Source organism: Dufourea novaeangliae, unplaced genomic scaffold (assembly GCF_001272555.1).
Source record: "Dufourea novaeangliae isolate 0120121106 unplaced genomic scaffold, ASM127255v1 scaffold300, whole genome shotgun sequence".
Taxonomy (NCBI): domain Eukaryota; kingdom Metazoa; phylum Arthropoda; class Insecta; order Hymenoptera; family Halictidae; genus Dufourea; species Dufourea novaeangliae.
In genome coordinates this window covers 23504-42691 of record NW_015374184.1, presented here as the reverse complement: position 1 = coordinate 42691, position 19188 = coordinate 23504, and the positions used below count along the sequence as shown (strand labels likewise).

At 39.9% G+C, this 19188-nt stretch overlaps 1 protein-coding gene across 1 annotated transcript in view; it reads left to right on the top strand.

Moving 5' to 3' along the window:
* LOC107192133 (teneurin-m) overlaps positions 1-16683 on the top strand; it is a 48553-nt gene extending 31870 nt beyond the window's left edge. Inside the window, exons 11-16 of the mRNA XM_015581328.1 lie at positions 4188-4214; positions 9036-9252; positions 10494-11329; positions 11471-13776; positions 14309-15041; positions 15128-16683. Of these exons, the coding sequence (XP_015436814.1) occupies positions 4188-4214; positions 9036-9252; positions 10494-11329; positions 11471-13776; positions 14309-15041; positions 15128-16616 (5608 nt within the window). The 3' untranslated portion in view covers positions 16617-16683. The remainder of the gene's footprint in view (positions 1-4187; positions 4215-9035; positions 9253-10493; positions 11330-11470; positions 13777-14308; positions 15042-15127) is intronic.
* The last annotated feature ends 2505 nt before the right edge of the window (positions 16684-19188 follow it).

Sequence of the window (19188 nt, the reverse complement as noted above, 5' to 3'; positions counted from 1 at the left end):
GTGAACAATATTAATACATTTATGAGATATCTCTGATTAAAATTGTAATAGGTATCTTTCTTTATTTTTAAGCAGATCACTTTTGTACACGATGTCTGGGATTTTGATGAAATTAAAATATGCTATAGTCCACATGAGAATAGGGGATGGTGATTTTAAGTCATCATTTCGCTGATTTCAAAATTGTGTAAAAGATACAGACCCTCAAATTTGGCAATTTTCACCTATTTTTACGGAAATTACCTTTACAAAATCATTTTTATCTCCGCAACTATTAAAGATACGAACTTAATTTTTCTTTCAATTTAATCATAAACGATCGTTCTTTTGAACTATTTGTTTGCTGTGTACGTAAAGTTATTTTCTCAGTTTTAATTCAGCAGAAGCTATAATTAAAGGCAATGCATTTTTAACAATTATTGTATAAGTAAATATGATCCAAATGATCGTGTTTGGTATTATTTTAATTAGAAAAATCGCATCAATATGTTGATATTATTTTCATTAACAGAGAATCAAAAATTAAAAAGTTTCTGCCTTGCATTCATGTTATCTCACCGATACCCAGTCCTTCTTTATTTTTCACTCACTGTCTTCTTTGGCGATTGTAACATGTGTGCGCAAACAGTCAAGTTCAGTGGTATAGATTTTCGTACCTCATCCAATCGACAGCTTTTTTTAAAAGTATGTTTTAACGTCGTATCAACTGTACATTGTGGTTATTATCAACGACAGTGCAAGGAAAACAAGGATTTGCAAGTTAGATTTTACTTAATAACGATATATTTAACAGAATATAGAAAAACCTTTGAAATTTGATTTTTTTTACAAAGGCTTCCACTTTAAGTTTATTTGATGTAAGTATTTGTTGCGGGGGTAGTTGTATTTGGGGCAATTAAGAAGATGTCTCTGACGGTGGTTTGACAGTTGCAGGTGCTGCAGATTGGTAGATTACATTTTGTGATTATATATACAGGGTATCCCAAAAAGATGGGACAATCCGCAACATGGATATTCTCCATGCAAATACGAATCGAAAAGTTCTTTACCGTTTTGCAATCTGAAGCCCCTATTTCCGAGGTCTTAGCAGTTAAACAAACTCGACTTAGCAGTTAATGACTTCTTGACTGTGTTTGCGCGTACATGTAGCTCACCGCTCAGCTGATCGTTAACACTAGGTTTACGGGCACTTATCGTGTAGGTATCTCCACGGCACGCATCAACGAACCCGCAGATTTTCTTTAAAAAACAACTTATTTTATATAATACACAATTTATGATCTCTGAAATTAATGCATAGCTATAGAGATAGGTATACCACATAGAGAATTTCGAGGTTAGAAAGCATTCGAAATGCGTCAAAATGACGCGTCCCGTAAACCTAGTGTTAACTGCTAAATCGAGTTTGTTTAACTGCTAATAACTCGGAAACGAAGCTTCGGAAGCAATATAATAATTCTAGATTTTCGAATCACAAGGACGGAATTCTAAATGTATCTCTCAAAATTGGTACTTAAAGTATAGACTATGCACAAACAAACCCTAGTGAAGTTCCTCCACATAGGCCTTCGTTGTTGAGAAAATTCACAATAAACATTTTAGAGGGCACGATGGGACATAATTTGAAACACTGAAGACAAAAGCGATATAGCCGAGTCGATTAAGGGGTTATGCTCAGTCAGGAGGCCGAAAAAAGAGTGTTTTCTGGGAATTTTTTTCTCAAAAACTATAAGACCTATTTTAAAAAATGTGTTTGTGATTTAAAGATTGCAGTTTCTAGATTATAAGGTAATTTTTTGATTTACAAATATTTATTAGTAAATAAATGGTGAGCGATCTGCCGGATGTCTTTTCACAAAAAGTGGTCTGCCGTGATCACTGTAACTTCGTAACGGTTCATCTGAAATTAAACATTCAGTAAGATTTATGTAATGGAAGAACCAATCTTGTCCTTGAACGTGGGGTTTTTCGAAATATTGATTAGGAACAAAATGGCGCACATTTTCCTGAAAAAGTGCGATTTTGTAGAGTTTGTTTGTGCATAGTGTATACTAAATGAGACGAGTTTGAAGCAAATCTGAGAGATACATCTCCCTGTCAGTTTAGTATCTAGAATAGTGTGTATCGGAAAAACCGAAAGCGTGACTTCATACTTATCATGGTGCGATAAAGTGGTAGGTCCTTGACACTAACTGGGTTGCAAAATCTCAGCTCTATTAGATCATTTTTATCGACTTATCAGGTGGAATCTTGAGATGTCCATAAATTAGCTCCGTTTCGCATTCCGTAAGCATGAAATGAAGTAATCGAGTCTGACTGACCACGTACGTTCCAGGTTTCTACTGTGAATTTTATGGTAAACCAGTAACGTGACTTAATTGGTTGGTAGAATGAGCTTGTGTCTGAGCCATTTTTTCTTCGTGGTCTTTCTAATGTATCTAATGTAGTCCATAATACAACAATAAGGCAAATCATGCCAACATTACACACCAAAAGTCAGTCCGGAAGCATTAATGTAAATGATGACACTAACTAGCAACACCAACTTACAAAATTTGTGATTGGTTGGTTAGTTGGGATGAGTAAGGGCATAACTCGAGATGCAGCCACCATCTTGACGAGTTCTGAATCGCTTCTTCTTCCATTTTATCGCAACGTAGTTGAGGCATCTTCGAATGATCCACATCAGCTTTTGCAATTTGTTGATCAATTAGTGTATTTTAGTGAAAAATACTGTTTCTGGGCATATTTTTAAGGGAGGCTAATCGATACTCCCTACCCTGTTATCCGAACTCGTTCATATATGTTCCAACAGAACTATTTTCTTCATTTAGAGACTCCAAGAGTCCTTCTGAGAATTCCACTGTATTTTCTTTTTTATCAAAACAAAAATTTCGAAACTTTGGAGCAAGTACTACGAAAATAAAAATGATCCGATGGAGCTGAAATTTTGCACACGAGTAGGTGTCAAGGTTCTACAACTTTACCACACTCCGGCCAGTTCGAACACTTTCCGTTTTTTCGATACACAATAATAAAGAATTCACTTTCTGAAATTGTCCCACATTTTTATTAACACATTGTAGTAGCAAATCGGACGTGGTATACAGGATATTGTTTAACCCATTTAAGCTACCTTACCACACCTTAAAATATTGCAACATATAACTAGGGACACCATGTCTATATATGTACATATAATCGACAGTCTCCATATATTCGTCTTCCTTTCTCACGTGTCCGTCCGAGTGGTGCTTGCGTGAATGTATGACTCTATGTTCGAGCCTCGAACCCATCACACCAACTAGAGGTGGAGTAATGACTACGGAATCGTCTTGTCGCGCAACGATTTTCGATATTTACATTTTCCCAAAATTTTTCCGTATAACTGAACTCTTACATTTCCCTGTCCCACGATCCTCTTTCAAATTGATCTTTCAGCACTAAAACGATATCGCGGGGTCGTTTGAAATCCCTGAACACTTGACATCGTCTTGAAACACATTGTTACACGTTGAAGTGTAAATTTTCTGTCAATTATTGTAATTTATGCAATAACCCATTGAATAACGAAGAGAAAGCTGGACTGTAGATATATTCATGTGACTAAAGTATTAGACATTTTGTAGGTATAAATGTCGTTTCAGGGTCAAAGAGAGATCATTATAAGGAAGTTCAATTGTATTGCCTCTGACAAAAATAATGGTTGTGGTAATCACGTAAATCATGTAATTTCATATTAGCACAAAGCATTATCTTCGTTTCTTTACAAAATATAATTACATCTAGATATAGCGAAAAGTTTTTCTCTTATTATTTATTTTATTCTCTAATTTGTTTACATTTCCGTATTTCGATTTCTTGTCACGCTAAATAATATAAATAAACAGAGATCAATATTTATTATCTTGTTAACCCGAAAGTGGTATCCTATAATGTGCGTGAATATTTTGCACAGTAGTATTGTCAATTTGTTTCACTTCATTGGATAATTGATATCGAGAGCATACATCTCTCTCTCCCTTTTCTCTATTCCAATTTCACTTTCACTCTATTTCTACCTTTCTTTCACTCTATCTCTATTTCTACCTGACTCTTTATCTTTACCTCTCTCTTTCTCTCTTCAGTCTAATTTCTTGATCACATCATTTTAACTCGGCTCTGTTTTATCCGTGCTGCCCGGTCAGTATGTTCTGGAATCACTTCAACACAAGGTAAGGACACCACTATGTCGATGAAATTCGACTAAAGTAAAAAAAAAAGAAAAAAAACCCCGTTGCGAATACCGTTCGCCTTTAGAGTGTAAACGGTTAATACTTGCTGCTGTTTCATCACATGTTTGTGCAAATTTGGTACCGTGTGTAACAATACATTCTGCATCTGAATTGTAACCGGTTGCCCGCGTTCTTTCAATTGTATTCGAAACAGAGAGCCTCTTCACGACTGCCGGCACTTTGGTCGCTACCGAAAGTTGTCGACAAACTGGAGAACCTTTCTCGAAAGCTAACGCAGCATGCGACCAACCTTCATTGAACCCTCACACGCGTGTGCGAGCGCGCACACACACACAGACACACACGACTTCCCTCACCGTTGTTGCACTCTTTCTCGTTGCATGGTTTAGTTTCCTTATTATTCCTACGTTGTCTTTCGTGCCTTATGAGTTATGCTTCTAACTTTGTGTTATTCGTGTATATGTGTATGTGTATTACTAATATCAATTTGTCGTCGATTGATTATTCCGTGTCAATGAGGCGGTATGATGTCGTCCTTCGTCGGTGAAGAAACGATACGACGTGTTTACAGTGATGCCTTGGTATTTGTGTCTATAATTAGAGAGCAACAGAGCGTTTCACGCGACTTCATCGTGATACCCTTCATTGGGAATAACTTACAGGTTGCAGTGACAAACACAGAATTTAAGGGGTGATTATAGCAACTTTCGTTTTGAGACTATTTATTTGGCTTACACTGTCCAACAAATTAAAACATTTTTTTCTGGTCTGCAGTATTCACTGGATGATCCATGTGAAATTTCTCGTTCCAAACACGAGTTCGATAGTATAATTGCTCTATCACCCTCAGTTTTCGAAAAACGTGACTTTTTGTGAAAACATACCATTTTGGACAAAAATGATATAGTATGTGAGCGCTAAAAAGGCTAGGAAGTCCAATTCCGTCTTAGAAGACAGAAGAGAGTTTCATGAATATATTAATGTATACACCAATTAAATTTTGTGGTTCTATTTAATTGCAAATGGTCATAACAGTTTAAAAAAGCGCGAATGTGCGTAGCTTCCACGCACTATTTTTGCATTTGGATTGAGACGTTTTTTATCTAACACGAACTTGCTACACAGTATCGGATTTTGTTGACATTTCTCAAGAAGAAAATAATTTAATTCGAACAGTTTGAGACAATATACGTCGGCAACGTGTGCGCGGTGTTTTGTCGCCATACGACCGCTGCTCGCTTGCCTCAATTGAGCAGTGCCATAGTTAGGCATACACGATGCCTAATAGTGTCCTACGCTGTTTCTGAACAACAACCACTCGAACTTAATTTTTTGGGTTTCCTCCACTATGGTCCTCTATGGACCACTGTGCGACATATCCGTCACAAGACAATCTGCCAATGAGTCCCATAGTGGAGCAGGGATGCCAGATTTGACCCCCTCGAATAAATGCATTTTGTAGAAAATATGGGTCCTGGCGTGGTGATTAATGATCTAATCTGCGGCCACGTCATTATACAGGGTGTGTCAAAATAGATATAAGTTCTTGAAAAGGGCTATTCCTGGGATGCTTTGAAACAACTTTTTCCTTAGCGAAAAAGATCTTGGAGGCTTTGTTAACGAGATATTGTCGAAAAACCCCAACGAATCACAACGCGATTTTGCTGGCTGAGTTCCCGTGATAGCGGTAATTACACGTTGCGCTTGTACTACGAACAAGCAAGTCAACATGCATCGAAAGAAACTGCGTAGACGTCACTTTAAACGACAGACAAAAGATGACAAAAAGTTCGATTTTATTTGTTACGTCCTTTTCATTCGCTATTCTACGCAGTTTCCTTCAATGCATGCCGACTTGCTTGTTCGTAGTATAGCCGCAGCGCGTAGCCATCGCTACCGCGGAAGCTCTGTCGCTAGCCTAGCGCTCAGACTGGTCGGGATTTTTTTGTTAATATCTCGTTAACAAAGCTGCGGAAAACTTTTGCGCCAAGGAAAAAGTTGATTCAAATCATCCCAGGAATCACCCGATTCAAGGACTTAAAATGAATCACGCATGAATAAAAATTTAAACTTTTATTCCTTTCAGTGTACTTTCTTAAAAATGTTATGAATAAATGTGGGTGATTCTCCTGATGAAAATAAGTCCAAACCCGATATAAATCAGACTATATTTAATAACATACAATTCGTATCGTGACATAACGTATGCATAAACATTGTTTTCGCTACATTTCTCTGTTTAGAAACACGCAAAAATTGTGAAAAAATCTAATACATTGCAAATACCGGAGCACCTATTGCAGAATCGTCTCCAATTTTTCTGTTGAGAATTGTAGTTGGAGAAAATTAAGAACCATAAAATATGCTAACAAATTCGAATTGCTTAATGAAATTTTAGTAACATATATATTCATAACCCTTGCAATTTTTCAGATTTTTTTATGAGCTGTGTTATGCTTAAAAAAATGAAAAATTTTTTGACGTTTTTTCCGTGAAAAAATTACTTATACCTTTTCCATGTACCGATCGGCGATACAAATCTCCTCAAGAACCCGACCGTTCGCCGAGAAAGCTTTCATCCGGATTCCGAAGGACGCCATATCCCTATTTCCTAGATCATCCTTTTCTAAATTCCTTAAACTTAGCGTTCACCCCCTCCAAACCGGAACCCCTTTAAATACTGGTCCCAAACAGGGGATGACACAGTTTATTTCTGAACGTCAGCAACATCACAACGCCACTCTGTCCAATTGTATTCATACTTGTAAATAATAGTTAAATGAAAATGTATTAAAACCTAATTCGGCAGCACGGCAGAATACCGTGTATACTTTGCCGACGGATATTTCCGTCGTGTCCGAATTAAAAACCATTGAAATACTTTCTCTGGATGGTTTCTTCTTCATGAATGTTTACAGAATAAGATACTATGTAGCAAATTCATGGTAGATAAGGAACCTTTTTAAAAATGAAACAATATTGCATAGAAAGCACACACATTCGTTCTTTTTTGAACTTTTATGACCATCTCCAACCATTCAGAACGACAAAATTTAATAACTGTATACACATTTCTGAAATTCCCCTCTATATAGTAAGACTAAATTAAACTTTCTGGCATTTCTAGTTTCCGCGTAATAGCTCTTGTTTTACCAAAATCGTGTGTTATGACAAAAACTTATGTTTTTCAAATACTAAGGGTCATAGAATAATTCTCTCATATGTACTATAGATAAAAATTCGTGTTCAACAGAGTTACCTGCCTGAGCTGTTATAATTGTATTTTTACAAAATATTTACTATTGAATTCATTGATTGATTACATTGATACGAACAATTTCTTACTGTGCAGCTTATGTACACATCAAAAGGAATATTGCATTACTTAATAAATAATCCAATGAAGAATATCATTCAGATGTGATAAAAATATAATAATATTCAATATTTACTTGTGGTCATTAAAAATAACTGAAAAGGAGTTGCTGCAAATATCGAAGAATTACGCATTGTTGTTCATAACAAATAAGACAATATCAACGTATTAAAATTTGGAAAACGTTTAGTTCTTATCGACTTTTAATCACCTCTTTAGCACTGCAATTATGTCAATTAAATCCTACAAAGGGATTCATTCTGAGAATGAGACATAGCCCGGTTTCCTATACGCTCTGAATATCGATTGATCGAACGAAACGACGGCATCACGTTGAACGAATAAAGAGACGTTGCAAGACTTGAAATCGTTTCCAGTTCATCGATCTATTCGATCAAACTGCCGTTGGTACCCGACGTGACGGCGTGTTTTTGTTCCACGAGATTTACTTTGAACCAGGGCTTGAAAACTGTTATGATTTCGGTGTAGGTTCTTGAAACAGTAAGAATAGAATATATTCAGAACTGATACATAACCTAAAAAAATAACTGTTATAGAACTGATATAGAACCTAAATAATATTGATATGGGAGCGGATATAGGAACTGTAACTGAAACTTATATAGCTTGAAATTTAGGTTCTTCGTAACAGTTATTCAGAATAAAAGTTCTTCGTAACTCTTTCAATCGGAACTTTTATATAAGAGTTTGAAACAGTTATTTTCGAAACCGTTTCAAGCCCTGCTTTGAACACACTTTTAGACGACTTGTGACCGGAGCGTAATACTATCGTAGATTGTACTTAGATTAGATAATAGAAGTTGCTTTGTTGTTAAAGTACAGAGCGACTGTACTGACGTTTACAAGGCCAGAACCCTACATGCTTCGCTCATCCATGAAATAAAGATACACAAGAGTGAGAAAAGCACTGTTTGTCTCTCAAATACTATGATGCTTCGAACATCGCTCGTTTACTCGAGTCAATAGTGAACAACAAATAGAATGCCTTTTTCCTGATATAATATCGATTTTGTCACATTAAGTCATGTCTATTATTTGATAGGAATAATTAATCAACGTGATATGTATTTTCTTGCTCTTTGTTGCACCATCGGAAAATTTTTACCAGACCAGTGGAATTTTACTATGTGACTTAAATATTTATAAACAACAATCTACGGAATATCGAATGATAAATGATCTTTTCTTAAGAATAAACGATTTTTTATGCATTACTGAGAATTGCATATTGCGTGGTGATGAAATGAGTATCTAGTTGACCGAAAAAGCTGTTAAATCTTGTAAACGATGTAAAAGTCGTTCATACTTTAGCGAGGAATAAGCACAGTAAAAGATTTATTCATCATATTAGTTCACATCAGGGATGTGTTTACTGGATAATTAACATTATCTTATCCTGATAGCCGATCCGCCGTTGTTCGTGGCCGCGTTGTCACGCATCTTGGTACTGGTTTAATGGGAGTACGAGTTAGCACCAGTACACCATTGGAAGGGTTTACATTGACGAGAGACGATGGCTGGTTCGATCTGCTAGTAAATGGTGGTGGTGCTGTTACCTTGCAGTTTGGCAGGTCACCCTTCAAACCACAGAATCACATTGTCTTTGTACCATGGAATGAGGTAAAATCATATTAAATAATCTATTTACTATTAGGTTGATGGCAATCAAATGTGGGAAAATTGTTCATTTATGTAAAAAAGCTGAAGATAAAATAAGCATTCTGATGCATAATGAAATATTTTTTTATTTCAAATGAATAATAAGTTATTACAAATCGATCAATTGAATGAAACTTGCAAATAAACTGTTCGAATAAAATTTTGTTCGCTCCTGAACCTAAAGATTTCCAAAGTATGTAACAGTTTTTTCTAGTTCTACTTAACCCTCCGAGTACTGGACGAGGAGATTAGTGCCGGAGTCATTCTGACACATCGATAGGCTACTAACACAAACTCACCGATCTACTACTATGAATGTAACTCATAGTCGATTTCGGATTGTGTTCGGATTTTCGTTATCCACATACAAAAGAGTAATAACCACATGAATTATAAAAAAAAAATATAATTATTGTATATTTATATTATCAGAACTATTGCATACAATTCGACGACAACGAAGTAATATTGATGTCGAAGCATGTTTGTTATTGTTTTCTTGTTAAGAGACACCACAAAAACAATAAAAACCAGATTTTTCTGAAATAAATGTTGTTACTCGTCGGCCACGTCTTGCTTCTTTTGGAGGAACTAATTCGTGTTGTCTGTTTCTGTCAAAAAAGGACAGCGAGTGAAAAAGAAATTGGGAGTGAGCCAATGACGTAAGTCAATACTTCTGCGGCGTGTCAGCCTGGCCGTTTCCATATAACAGGCCTGGCAAATATCTTGTTGGTAAGGACGAGATGGTCCTTACCATCATTCAGTCCGTTCCCCCACTACTCAGTTGCGCTGCGTGGTGATTGGGGATCGGCGTGCGTGACGCTACGGTCGGAGCATGCGTACGCATCTTCTAGACCCTGTGCTGTCCCGCGCGCCGATTGTGATCATACACGGCAGAAACAGAGGGGGAACATTTCCCTATGGCAGGTCAAAAGAGGCCGGTATCAGAGGGCGACAGAGTAGGTTGCTAGCTGCCTGTTTCCCATCCCTGCCATACAATATTACAAACGTCGGTCACGTCCCGACTTACACAAACAGCTTCGTCACTGAGTGCGTGTCGCTCTCGCTTCGAGTTAAAAATGACTCCGGCACCGGTCACGGAGAGTTAAAGAATACACATGCAAAGTTTTACTATTAACACTTTGATCGCTGTAGAAGATATTAAAAATGCAAGTGATTTAACAAAATTTTATTCATTCAAGGTGGTAATTATCGACAAAATCGTGATGAGTACCTCCGAAGAGAAACAACCAATGCCCGTCCCACACGCCTGCGCTGCTCATGATTATGATCTGATGAAACCGGTAGTCCTAGCGACATGGAAACACGGCTTCCAGGGTGCGTGTCCCGACAAGAGTGCCATTTTGGCAGAGTCCCAAGTGATTCAAGAAAGTCTACAAATTCCTGGCACGGGATTAAATCTCGTTTACCACAGCTCCAGAGCTGCCGGTTATCTGTCCACGATACAGCTGCAATTGACTCCCGAAGTAATACCTCCCACCCTCAATTTAATTCATTTGAGGATCACCATCGAGGGTATTTTGTTCGAGAAAACTTTTGAAGCAGATCCCGTGATAAAGTTCACCTATGCATGGAACAGATTGAACGTTTATAGACAACGAGTTTATGGTGTCACTACGGCTATGGTGAAGGTAGGCTACGAGTACAGCGACTGCAAGGACGTCATCTGGGACGTACAAACGACCAAACTCAGTGGTCACGACATGTCTATTTCTGAAGTTGGTGGTTGGAATCTTGACATTCACCACAGGTACAACTTCCACGAGGGTATCTTGCAAAAGGGGGATGGTTCCAATATCTACTTGAAGCAGAAACCTAGAGTCATTCTTACCACCATGGGAGATGGACATCAAAGACCACTGGATTGTTACGACTGCGATGGACAAGCTTCCAAACAACGACTTCTTGCTCCTGTGGCTCTTGCTACCGCTCCTGATGGATCCATTTTTGTCGGTGATTTTAATCTTGTAAGGAAGGTCCTAGTCGATGGTACTATTAAGACCATTGTTAGGCTCAAGTAAGTTTTTATTATTAAATTATTAAATCAACTAAGACTTTTGTAGCTTTTAGATAACGACTGCTTTTTTTTGTTTGAAAAAGAACATATTACAGTTATTATTTTCAGAATTTTATTAAACACTTAATTTTCTTCTTTCAGTGCAACTAGAGTGTCCTATCGCTATCACATCGCCTTAAGTCCACTAGATAGTTCTCTCTACATTTCCGACCCGGAATCTCACCAGATAATTCGAGTCCGCGACACTAACGACTATACCGACCCCGATCACAACTGGGAAGCAGTAGTTGGTTCCGGGGAAAGATGTCTCCCGGGTGACGAGGCCCACTGTGGTGACGGTGCATTAGCCAGAGACGCTAAACTTGCATATCCCAAAGGTGTCGCAGTTTCAGCCGATAACATTCTTTACTTTGCCGACGGCACTAACATCAGAATGGTCGACCGAGATGGTATCATCACCACCGTGATCGGCAATCACATGCACAAATCACATTGGAAACCAATTCCCTGCGAAGGCACACTGAACGTAGAAGAAGTTCACCTGCGTTGGCCTACGGAATTGGCAATCAATCCTTTGGACAACTCGTTACATATGATCGATGATCATATGGTCCTTCAATTAGCCCCAGATGGTCGCGTGAAAGTCGTCGATGGTCGTCCACTTCACTGTGCTTCTTCATCTTCCTCGTTCGATACTGAACTTGCGACACACGCTACCCTGGTTATGCCTCAGAGTATCGCGTTTGGACCGTCAGGGAATTTGTACATAGCAGAGAGTGACTCACAGAGAATCAATCGGGTGAGAGTAATCGGTACTGATGGTAAAATTTCCCCCTACGCTGGCGCAGAGTCCAAGTGCAACTGCTTGGAACGTGGTTGCGACTGCTTTGAAGCTGATCATTACCTAGCTTCTACCTCTAAATTCAACACTATATCCGCTGTAGCTGTTTCTCCAGACGGCATAGTTCATATTGGTGATCAAGCGAATTACAGAATCCGTTCAGTAATGGCTAGTATTCCTGACGCCAGCGGCGCTAGAGAATACGAGATCTACTCGCCGGATACTCAAGAAATCTATGTGTTCAATAGATTTGGCCAGCATGTGGCTACCAGGAACATCTTCACCGGAGAGACTGTTTACCAGTTCGCGTACAATGTAAATACTAGTAATGGCAAGCTTAGCACGGTTGCAGACGCAACTGGAAACAAAGTATTCCTACTGAGAGACTACAGTGGTCAGGTAAACTCGATCGAGAACACAAAGGGGCAAAAGTGTAGACTTAGAATGTCCAGAATGAAGATGCTTCATGAATTCAGTTCACCAGATAATTACAATGTCACATTTGATTATCATGGGCCGACTGGCCTGTTAAAAACTAAATTAGATAGCACTGGCAGAAGCTACGTGTACAATTACGACGAATTCGGTAGATTAACTAGTGGAGTCACTCCAACAGGAAAGGTGATCAGTCTGACTTTTGATCTCAGCCTAAAGGGAGCAGTAGTTAAGGTTGGACAAAATAATAGGAAACCAATTTCGATGTTAATCAAAGGATCATCAGTTGTTACAAAAGTAGGAGAGGCTGAACAGAGAACCACAGTTTTAGCTGATGGTTCCGTTGGTCAGATGACACCGTGGGCTCACACAATTAGCACGGATACTTTGCCATACTCTGTGCTAGCTGAAATCGATCCTCTATTAGGAGAAAGTTATCCGGTACCAGCTAAGCAAAAAACAGAGATTGCCGGAGACCTAGCGAACAGGTTCGAATGGCGATATTTCCTCCGTAGACTTCAGAGCAGCAAAAACAGAGGAAATTCCAAGTCTGTCGCGCAAGTTGGTAGAAAACTTCGTGTCAATGGAGATATTCTTCTTTCTCTCGAGTATGACAGGGAAACCAATAGTGTCGCTGTTTTCATGGAGGACGTGGAACTCTTGAATGTTACCTACGACAGAACAGCAAGACCAATTAAATGGGGTCCAAGAAATGGAATTTTCGCAGACGTGGAATTGGAATATGATCGATTCAGTAGACTCACCAGTTGGGCCTGGGGAGATATCAGCGAGACCTACGGCTTCGATAGAGCTGGTCGATTGTACGAAATTAAGTACAGTGACGGTACGTCGATGATTTACGCGTTTAAGGATATGTTCAGCAGTCTTCCATTGAAGGTGACAACACCAAGGGGAAGTGACTATTTATTGCAATATGACGAGGCTGGAGCGTTGCAATCACTGACCACTCCACGAGGACACATTCATGCCTTCTCGTTGCAGACTTCCCTAGGATTTTATAAGTACCAGTATTATTCACCAATGAACAGACATCCGTATGAAATGTTGTATAACGATGATGGACAGATTTTGGCTAAGGTATATCCTCATCAGAGTGGCAAGGTTGCATACGTCTATGATCATACTGGAAAATTGGAAACAACACTTGCTGGTGAGTACAGTTATCTGTTTATGGTCTGTGTCACTATAGAAAAGCCCTGAGCGGTTTCCGTGCCTCGGCGCGTGGCTTGGTGGGGATGCAACGCGAGCTGCGTACATATTTCGAGCGACGTTGTCGCGTTTTCAATGCCACTGTTTGTCTCTTTTCGCCCTTCGGCACGACAGCCTCTCGCACAGGCGCTTGCTACACCAGCAAACGCATTCTTTGATATTTGACCTAAAGGTACGGTAAATTTTACAATGGGACTATAAAAGTTACCTTCGTAATGAATAGTTAAAGACGGTGATGCGTTTCGTTCCAAGTAATCGAATCACACGCTCGACAATTATGGTCGGCCGATTATCCTACTCTATCTCATATTATGTACTTCAATGAGATCGAAGAGCAATATCACCAGTCCTTGTTCTCATCTCAGTGATGTGATCTCAGGGCTTTTCTTTAGTGAAACAGTCCATGGTAGTTGAATTACTGACTGCTTACTTGCCCTTTTATTTGACATTTATTATTGTATACAATGTTCCAGGACTATCTTCGATCCACTATACGTATCAAGAAACAACAAGCCTTGTCCACAGTATAGACATCAACGAACCGAACTTTGAAATGCGGATCGAGTACAAGTATCACGCGGGTATCGTCAAAGATGAGAAGATAAAGTTTGGCAGCAAGAGTGGCTTAGACAATGCACGTTATCGTTACCAGTACGATGGTAACGCGCGAATATCTGGCATCGAGGTGGACATCAATGGCAAACAACTTCCACAATTAAGACTCAAGTACAACCAAAATCTAGGAATACTAGAAGGCGTTGGTGATTTGAGAATCTACCGAAACCTATTTAATAGATCGGTTATGCAGGACAGCAGTAAACAATTCTATACTGTGACGGACTATGACAAGCATGGTCGAGTGGAAACTGTATTGATGAACATTCGAACGCTGGACGTGTTCCGTATGGAACTTGAATACGACAACCGAAACCGTATCAAGATGAGGAAATTGATGATTGGAAAGGATTCCAAGCTGGAGAGGATAACGTATAATGCGGACGGCCATGTACTCGAAGTTGCAGATACTGAAAACAACTGGCAGTATGCGTATGATGAAAATGGTAATGTGATTGGTGTAACAGAGCATAATGAAAAAATTGCACTGGGCTACGACAGTGGAGATCGTGTCGTTCAATATGGCGACGTTGAGTTTAATTCCTACGATGGACGAGGCTTCGTTGTTATTCGTGGAGAACACAAGTACAGGTTGGTTTTAAGTTTTATTTATATATGTTAAACAACAATCATTGTTTCTGATACATTATTACAATTTTTATTGTTTCATGCTGTAGGTACAATTCACGCGGACAATTGATCCACGCGTCAGAACACAAAAAGTTTCAAATATGGTACTTTTACGACAACCGTGGACGGTTGGTGGCTTGGAATGACGATCGTGAGAACATCACGCAGTTCTTCTACACCAATCCGAAAACACCGGATCTGATCACGCACGTTCACTTCCCTAAAGCAGCAAAGACCTTTAGGTTCCTCTACGATTCCCGCAATTTCTTGATGACAGTGGAGACGTCAGAGCAGAGATTCTACGTTGCGACGGATCAGAACGGTTCACCACTGGCGTTGTTCGACACGAATGGAAATCTGATCAAAGAAATGAGACGAACACCGTTCGGCAAAATCATCAAAGACACCAATCCGGACTTCTACCTGCCCGTCGACTTCCACGGAAGTCTCCTAGACCCAAATACCAAACTAGTCTATTTAAACAAGAGACTCTACGACACCACGGTTGGCCAATGGATGACGCCAGCTTGGGAGCAAATGGCAAATGAACTAACCACTCCAACAGATATCTTCATTTACCGTTTCCGTAATAACGATCCAATTAATTTCAAACAGAACGTTGAATACATGACTGATCTGGGTAGTTGGTTGAAGCTCTACGGCTATGACATCTCCGCCATGCTCGGTTCAGAGTACGTGAAGCGAATGGTGTATCAACCAAGCGCTACAATCACGTCTCCACAGTTGACGCCAGACTTTGGAGTGATGTCTGGTCTACAATGCATTGTAGACCGCGTACATCAGAAATTTTCAGATCTAGGATTTGTTCCCAAGCCATTACTGAAACTAGAGCCCAAGACGAGAAATCTTCTTCCTCGGGTGGCTCACCGCCGTGCTGTCTTCGGGGAAGGTATTCTGGTATCCAGAGTCGATGGTCGAGCACTTGTCAGCGTAGTCGATGGCGTCAACAGCGTCGTTCAAGATGTTGTCACCTCGGTGTTTAATAATTCATACTTCCTGCCCCTTCACTTCAGTGTACACGACCAAGATGTGTTCTATTTTGTAAAGGACAACGCTCTGAAGATCCGTGATGATATGGAGGAGCTGCGTCGACTGGGGGGTATGTTCAATGTGTCTACACACGAGACTACAGAACATGGATCTGGGACTTGGAAGGAACTAAGGCTGCATAATCCAGACGCTGCAGTTGTAATTAAATACGGAGCTGACCCAGAACAGGAAAGACACAGGATATTGAAACATGCTCACAAGAGGGCAGTCGAGAGAGCTTGGGAAATTGAAAAGCAGCTCGTAATGTCTGGCTTCCAGGGTAGGGGAGACTGGTCAAAAGAAGAGAAGGATGAATTGATTAATCGGGGTACTGTCAATGGCTATGAGGGTGTGGATATACACAGTGTTCACAGATATCCACAATTAGCTGACGATCCTGGCAACGTAGCGTTCACCAGAGACACGAAAAGAAAACGACGAAAGAGCGGGAATAGGCGTAACAGAATTCATAGGCACGACTCGTGATTCGAGGATGTGACGCGCGATCGTAACGCTATTTGGGACTTCGTTCACGCGCCCACGTGAATTAACACAACGGACAGACTTAAGAAAAAACAATGAAGAGAGACAAGACTAACGTTCATTAACTACAAACGTGTACAGAGATTGAGAGATCCTGTACACGAAGTTCATTACTCCCCGATCTTTCTTTCTGTCCTCTTCTCACCGCACTCATAATCGAGAAGGAGGAAGAAAGTTGTGTCTGATCGAGTGCTGTCTATTTTGTTATTTTCCACGTACTAAATCCCGCTCGGTGTGCCATAATAGCGTTGCTTGTGATTCAACTGTATAGAAATGTTTACCTTTGACAGCACGATTGAGATGGTTCGTTCATCGACACGACGTGAACAGACACAATAGTGAGTCAAAATTGAGCTAGTCACATTAGTAACAAAACGGGAAAGTAGTAATGAAAAATGCTTATTACGTGCCGATTAGTTTGTAAATCGACGGAAGGCAGTACTCGACGGACGATATGGACTCACGAACACGACACATGGTACGTGTAGTAACTTTCAAGGAGCCGTCCGTGATGAACTGACGAGTGTGAAATAGAGAGAGAGGGGATAGTAGTCTCGTGTTTCGTTCAGTGTCGAACCGGTGTTTCCATGCAACAGGGTCTAAGAGACGTGCACGTAAGCACGAACGGGACGCTTTGACGCCGACGTATTCGACACATTTGCGTTCATGAAGGGATACATAACCCTGACTGGCGAGTTTAATAGGAAAAACGAGGGATATTAAACTGAAACAAAGAAAGATGTTGACAGTAAGAAAAACAAATATACACAGATATTTTTAACATAACGCAATGGTGTACTAGTGCGAGCCGAGCGATTGTAAATATAGCTACTAATTGTAATTGTAGATAATACATAATGTATGAATGAGTAAACTTAAGTGGAAACTGTCGATAGTGCATACACACACACACACACACACACACACACACACACACACACACACACACACACACACACACACACACACACACACACACACACACACACACACACACACACACACACACACACACACACACACACACACACACACACACACACACACACACACACACACACTCTCTCTCTCTCTCTCTCTCTCTCTCACATATACACACACACAGAGGGAGAGAAAAACAGACACACACAGAGAGAGAGAGAGAGAGAGAGAGAGAGAGAGAGAGAGAGAGAGAGAGAGAGAGAGAGAGAGAGAGAGAGAGAGAGAGAGTGTCTCAGCTAACTTGATCACCTCTAATTATTATTAAGTTACCGTTAAGTTATTACTTAACTTGCTTTTTTGGTGGATGGAGACATTTCAGTGTTTTTAAGGTCACCGTGATTTTTTTTAACGGAATAACCTATTTTTTTCTACCATAGATCGATAGAATATCAAATTCTGAGTAAAAATGTGTTAACCTTCATACGTCCTAAACTTAGCAGTTAACGAAATATTTACAAAATAATTTTTATTGTGTACTTACTATCTGGAAACTATATATACAGTGAGTCACGAAAGTATTCAAACCCTCTGAATTGAAAAGTTTGGCGTATAAAAAATAGGAGTTAAATTATGAATTACAAAATACTTTTATTCCTAAGCAACATAAAAGTATCATAATTATACGTATTAAATTTAAAGTTCCTCTGATAACATAAATAATACTTAGAACACACAGTTCTTGCTAACATTAACTAAATGAACACCACAAAAGTATTCGAGCGACTAAATTTTTAGTATATATTTTAAACAAATATAATGTTTTAATATTTTGTCGGCCCACCATGAGCACTTATTATGGCTTGTAAACGTTGTTATGTGGTGAAGGACACTCGTGTTCTCCTTACAAACAATTTTATTAAAATATTATGGTATACACTGTAGATCGGAAATTTAGGATAAGATGTCGTTACAATTGACGTTCGCTCGCGAAGTGGTCCGAGGGCACGCTAGAACCTCTATATATATCCCTGATAGTTCCCTAAACGTTGGTGGAGGCTGGATGGTGGGAGCGCTCGGTTTTGGCGCCGCATAGGCGACATCCTGGAATGTACCTCTTTTTGGAGTCGGCACCCTATCAACAATGGCGACGACTAGTCCAAGCCTAGAGTTGTCTCCTGGCATCCTAGGTCCGGCGGTGCTCTTCGTCTACGGTGGCGAAGATGCTTATTCGTAGTGGCGACTTCTAGGCGGTGAGAAAGTGTCAGGGTCTGGGCCAGTGATGGGCAACTCAGCGCCCGCCAAACTCACTGGCGGGCAGCGTGCGGGCACATACTAGTGGTGGGGGAAATGTGTGAGTCAGAGCGCGTATTTATAGCTCACTTCATACACGAGCGACGTTTCCTGTCGCGCATCCCCTCCACAGGAGTCCGCGGCTGCCCGTCACTTGTCCGTACGTTGGTTGCCTATCACTGGTCCAGGCGACCGCTTAACAACGTCGTTGCATGCTGCCAACCAAATTTTCAGTAGTATATTTTTTTATATTGTTTCCGGCTTCCAAAATCTGTTTTTAATGCTTCTTTGGAATTAATATTAC